The 6,000-nt window shown below is 43.9% G+C and overlaps 1 protein-coding gene across 1 annotated transcript in view; it reads right to left on the reverse strand.

Moving 5' to 3' along the window:
• magi1b (membrane associated guanylate kinase, WW and PDZ domain containing 1b) overlaps positions 1 to 5,042 on the reverse strand; it is a gene marked incomplete at its 5' end in the record, with an annotated part of 114,856 nt that extends 109,814 nt beyond the window's left edge. The window contains one exon of the mRNA XM_080846793.1: positions 4,745 to 5,042. Within this exon, the coding sequence (XP_080702919.1) occupies positions 4,745 to 5,042 (298 nt within the window). The remainder of the gene's footprint in view (positions 1 to 4,744) is intronic.
• Between the last annotated feature and the right edge of the window lie 958 nt (positions 5,043 to 6,000).

Here is a 6,000-nt window from a genome sequence, read left to right on the forward strand (position 1 = left end):
GGAATATACAATGCAGCACAACCCACTGACAAGCAACCACCACCGCATGTCTGCAAAATGGAGCCAGTTGCATACACATGGCGTGCCGTTTGCAATCAGCGTCTGAAGTCAGGTCGACTCACACAACCAATTCCTAACGCACAATGGACTGTTGGCTTGACTCGCAATCCAGAATAGCTTTGTTTTGCTTTGTTTTATTCCCACTACCCTAGTCTTAACATGCTTCACCATCTCAGAGGAAAGTTATGTGACCCCTGTCCACCACCTGCTGACCTGACCTCTTCAAGATATCTGGACAGTTAGTCACACCCCGTCTTCAAAGACTCTGAGTGAAGAGTGGGAATCAACCGTTTAAAACTCTGAAGCACTTAACAGAGCACCACAACATCATGAACCACACCAATCACAGACGACGAGGCTTTGAAGAACTGAGGGGAAAAAAAATGGTTTATAGCTCTGAGATTATGATAATGCGACAACAGGATTGACAATGTGGGAAGTCCCAATGGTATTAGGACTAGATTTGTCATGCGATTTCCTTTCCGAAATCTCTTGTCAGCCACTGAGAGGCTCTAGACAAGCAGCATGGATCTTGCTGGAAAAATAATGGGATGGCAATGAGAGGCTATTTATTCATGGCCGCCCAAAGCCTTCTTCAGAGGCCCCGCAAGCTGTTGACACAGTTCTCAAGGCCAGAATGATTTCCATAGTGGCGGGCACAGCCAGGATGCATCCTACTGTTTGATCTCCCGCTGGTAACCTGAGCTTTTGATGGGTGGAAACAATCACCATAGGAACCTCCTGACGTGGCCTCCTATACGCAGCTGAGACACAGAGAAGATCAGGCTCTTGGAAGGTGGAGCAGACTGGGGCATATTGGTCCCAGTACATTATGAAATCTTTTTACCAGGCAAGCAGGGGTGAGAACTGTTTCTTTCGCAAAAAAATAGCTTTATGTTTTGCCACACGCAAAACATGCAGCACAAAATATGCTCTTGAAAATCAATACCTCAAATTTGGAGGGAAAATGTTGGATGTTTGGATGCTAACACGCCTTTCAGATTGAGAGGAATGATCATTAACTACAGGAACAGAGACAATAGACACTTCATTTAATCCACTCGAGTGAGAAAGGCCTCTTGCAAGCAGAGCAATAGGGAAACGGGGAATAAAAGGTTTTTTTCTTCATCTGACAGTGTGTAAATACAATTGCTAGTGTAACCAATTCCCCTTTTTATTGCACAACAAGAGGCAACACTTCCGTCAATCTGTACCAGCCCACACCACCAAAACAGGGCAATAAAAAAAAAGACTGTCCCTCTCTTTCAGAGCAGGCGCCATCCTTTGTTAAGGGACAACGACATTTCATGGGCCATTTACCATCACATAGCCATCCTTTTAGGTCTGGTGTAAGTACACTTACACAGTGTTCCTTCTAATTCAACGCAGGATCACACAGAAACATGTTTATTAGGAGGCACAGAGAGAGAGAGAGAGAGAGAGAGAGAGAGAGAGAGAGAGAGAGAGGCCACAAGGGGCTGAGTTGAACTAAAGTAAAAGGAAATGAGCATTTCCACATACTTGAGCTCAGCAGAGACCATCCTCACCAACCTACAGCCAATTTCCACCACCACTATTCACACACCTGGAAAACACTCTCTGTCACACACACATACAAGTCTGAAATACATCCCATATTGACCTAAAGTAGCAGCAATAACAATAATAATAATACCAACAGAGCATAAACTTTAAAGTTTGGGGAACCACAAGAATGAATGCTGGAATAATTCTTGGGGGGGGGGCTGAGTCTGTGGGTAACAGCCATCCCATGGAGATAAGCTGCATGGCGATCAGCAACCCAGACACCACATACCTCCACCCCTCACCCCTGACCCTGTCCATTGTGGCTCTCTCAGTTGTCTCCCACCCCTCTACATGGCGTGGCTTAAACTGAGCCATGTGCAAACACAGTGACACCAGGCACGCAAAGTACCATGCCATCCCCCCTCCCTACAAACCTCCTAATCCACACTGATGATCAAGCGGCCAGAAATTCATGCAAAAAAAGGTGGCCTGTGTGTCTGGGTAAAACAAAACCTTCAAAGTCTCAAGGTCCCGGTCAGCGGACGTGAAGAGTATAATTCAAGACAAATGTCAGTGTAAAAATGTCAGTGTTTTGACAGGACACAGAGGGGATGTTTGAAGGAAACAATGACGACTGTGAAGCACATCTCCCTAGAAGTCTGTGCTGCATTATCCTATGGAAAGTCCTGGCCACTGCCTACATTGGAGTGACTTAACCAAGCGGACAGCGGGAATAACTGGATTCTCACCAACCAAGATATAAGACACTGCAGCTTGTGCTTTTGTATGGGCGTGATGAAGCAGAACACATCATTTTATTTCCATCAGGGAGACACCTTCGCCTCTGACATTTTTAGGGACACCGTCTTATTTACAGAAGCACAGGCGATGATGCGCTGTGGTCATCGCAACATTGTTTCATTCTGACCTCCTTTGCACTGAACGCTCAGCTTCCATCCTCGCTTAGGCAGGCCTAATGAGATCATAGATGGGTGAACTGTTTAATGGATAACAACCGGATCATATATTCCAAAAGGAGAGCCAGGATTTTAACAGCCCAACAGAGGCCGCCTGTTAAATTTCTACCGTGCCCGTGAACCTTACCAGAACTTACCGGTCAAACTGGAATTTCTTTCTATTAACACCTGCCATTCCAATTCCACTGAATGACAGTGACAAAAACATTCCACAGAATAATGACAGAGGTGCGTACATTTAAGAAGGTAAAAAAAAAAAGGTAATTTTTTTCACTAAGCACGTTTTCTCAATTAAGAGTGATTAGGTCCAAACTGCCAGACTATATGAATTATTGAATGTGAAACTGAATCTGGTCGGGTGAGTACCGGACCACCGCTCCCCTGGAGAGAGCCTGGAAGCGGGCCCAACAACCTCCTGGGAACGCTGCAGGAGCTAATTGGCTGGTTCTATTCAGACTGTTTTCAGTCATTTATGAAGGCGAGCTCGGTGGACAAAGACGCAGAGATTCCAGAACTGACGGGACAGTGTAACTGAAAACACATGAGGTAACCCCAGAGGACAGCCACCAGTAGACATTATAGACGTAGCAAAACAAGGTGTTTGTTGGACCAGCACTGGGATGTCCTGACTGCAGACCTCCACACGATGAGACATGACTTAAGTCAGTCAGCAAGAGATGGTTTGGAGAAGAAGGGAACAGATTCAGCTTAGTTGTGGCATACTTTTACCGAGGCCAGATGAGCAAAGCGAAAACTTTATCTGACTAGATGATGTTAGAGTTTTGCTTTCATGACACTAACTGTTTGCAATCCAAGTAACTCATTCTTAAACCACAATATGTATTTTACTTTTCCACAAACTGGGGCAAATTCTTCAAAATTCACAACAGAATTGTGTCATGATAATCTGGCATAAAGATGTCTCTTGATTTCCAGCCCTAATAACTGCACTATATGGACAAAAGTATTTGGCCACACCTGTTTGGGCTATCCCCTTATCTCCAGTGAAGGGAAATCTTAATGGTTCAGCATACCAAGACATTTTGGACAATGCTATGCTTCCAACTTTGTGGCAAGAGTTTGGGGAAGGCCCTTCTCTATTCCAACATGACTGTGCCCCAGTGCACAAAGCAAGGACTATGAAGTCATGGTTTGATGAGTTTGGTGTGGAAGAACTTCACTGGCACGCCCAGAGCCTCAACCCCATCGAGCACCTTTGGGATGAACTGGAACGGAGTTTTCGCCCCAGGCCTTCACGTCCAACATCAGCGCCTGACCTCATAAATGCTCTGATTAAATACAATATCATTACAGTCCCTGTTGGTGTAATGGTCAGGCGTCCGAATACTTTTGTCCATATAATGTATGTGCTGGCTAATTCAAAGCAAAGTTGCAAAATAGATTTCTTTCAAAACATCTACATTCAGGCCACTGCTCAGTGTGGGCACCTCCAGGTCACCAGCACTCTCTCTGAGGCTCACCTCACAGGGCCTAATGGCCCTCCGTTGGCATGCCATAATCACACAGCTTAGTAATTGTAGGCTGTATGTTTAGTCAGCAACTTTGTGATATCACAAATTGGTTGGTGTTCTTAACCATAATGAATGAATGAACATTTGGCATGAAGTGACTATACAGAGGCAATCTGCTTTAGCAGGGAACTAAACCAAGGTCAGTGCCAGTTGTATGGCCACGCCAGAATTTCATACCAGTAATCACTTCGACTGAAATTATGTTAAGAATCTTAAACTTGACCTGCAATACACATAACTACTCCATCAACACTTCACCTGACTGCAAAGCTTTGTGGTTTGCCAGTAAATTCAATTATGACTTAGGTCTCTGGGCATCCCTACCAGCCCCCTCTGTGCAGATGTTTGTCAGAGTGATGTGTCAAACTGCATGGCCATGCTGACTGAAGCTGACCACAAAAGAATGTCTGACCGTGATTCTCATAAAGTGCAACCATGCAACTGGAAATAATTATTCTCCGAATATAGATAGATCGAAAAAGTCGGGAAACTGTGAAACTATGATTAAGGCTGGTCGATTCATTTGCAGTCACCAACAATGCAACCTGTAAAGATGGGACCTCAGATTATGAGCAATATATTTTGTTTCTCAGTTCAAGACCCATATACCAATGAGGGACAGAGCCCACCGGTCTGCGTTTGTCTTACCTTGTCTGACTGTTTTCAATCTGATCGGTCCTTTGCAATTCTTTATCACAGTCAGGACGTCATACAGAGGCAAGCCGGAGACAGGAAGCGTCTCAACTTCCAATAGTAATTCCCCTTCGATTAATTTGCCATTTTTGTAAACCACAGCATTTTCGTTAACTTGTCCTATGTAGGCAAACTCTCCATTCTCCGCTCCACCAAGCAGCTCAGCATTCAGCTCACCGCGAACGTCTTTATAGACGGCGCATTCGTTTACTTTGGTGGTCCAGTGATTCTTCTTTTGGATCACTTTGGACATGGTGATTCAAATCAGGCGAGAAACAGGTGGCCTCACCGATAAATAACCAGCACGGCGGATGGTCCGCTGTCTCATAGAATGAAATATTCCAATCAAACGAAACAAAGTTTCCTTTTCTTAACTTGAAGCATGAATGACGTTTTTCCACAGAATGACACTGAATTAAATCAAGCCATTATAGTCCACTTAAACCGAACTCCATAATCAGCAGCTGTTCCTAATTCGCATGTATTGTTTTTCTCATCTTCTTATCATCTTTGCGGTAATCCCCTTGATCGATCTCATCTGCGTCTGCTTTAGTTTCATGAATGTCTTGACTCCGTACTAATTTTTATCTTCGGTTCTTCCTTCTGAATAACTTTTTCGGCATTCTTTTTCAATCCCACTGCTTTCCTCTACGTACGGCGTGAGTTTGTTAGCGTTTTCTACACATATCACGGCTCCTTTAAGCAGGTACAATGTTGTCGTCTGTTTTGTTACATTTCATCCAATTCTGCGTGCTCAAGCAATGGGTATGAACTGATAGTAAATGGAGCGCATGCGTTCTGCCCCCTCCCGTCGGAGCCCTAAAGGGATATCCTGACTACACCTAATGCAGGGTCCTAAAGCCTTTCAATCTTCATCCACCATAATGTTTACAGACCTAAGCCGGATTTTCTGTAACTTCGCTGAGCTTTTGATTAAATGTTATTCTCATGATAAAGCGAAACCATAATTTATAACAGTGGATGTACTTCTAGCCGCTGTATTTTTCACTAAAAGAAGATCAACTGTGACTTGCACAAGCTTATTCTAAAAGTTACTACAGTGGTGTTACCAATAGCCCATAGCAGAATAGGTATTTACTATTTACTAATTCAGAGCATATTAGGAACTTTATTTGGCTCTGTTATTTCAACGTTACTGATGTATATGTGTAGGCTATTTAATACCATAAACCATGAATGCTTTAAAGCAG

This window comes from Sprattus sprattus (assembly GCF_963457725.1).
Source record: "Sprattus sprattus genome assembly, chromosome: 10".
NCBI lineage: Eukaryota > Metazoa > Chordata > Actinopteri > Clupeiformes > Clupeidae > Sprattus > Sprattus sprattus.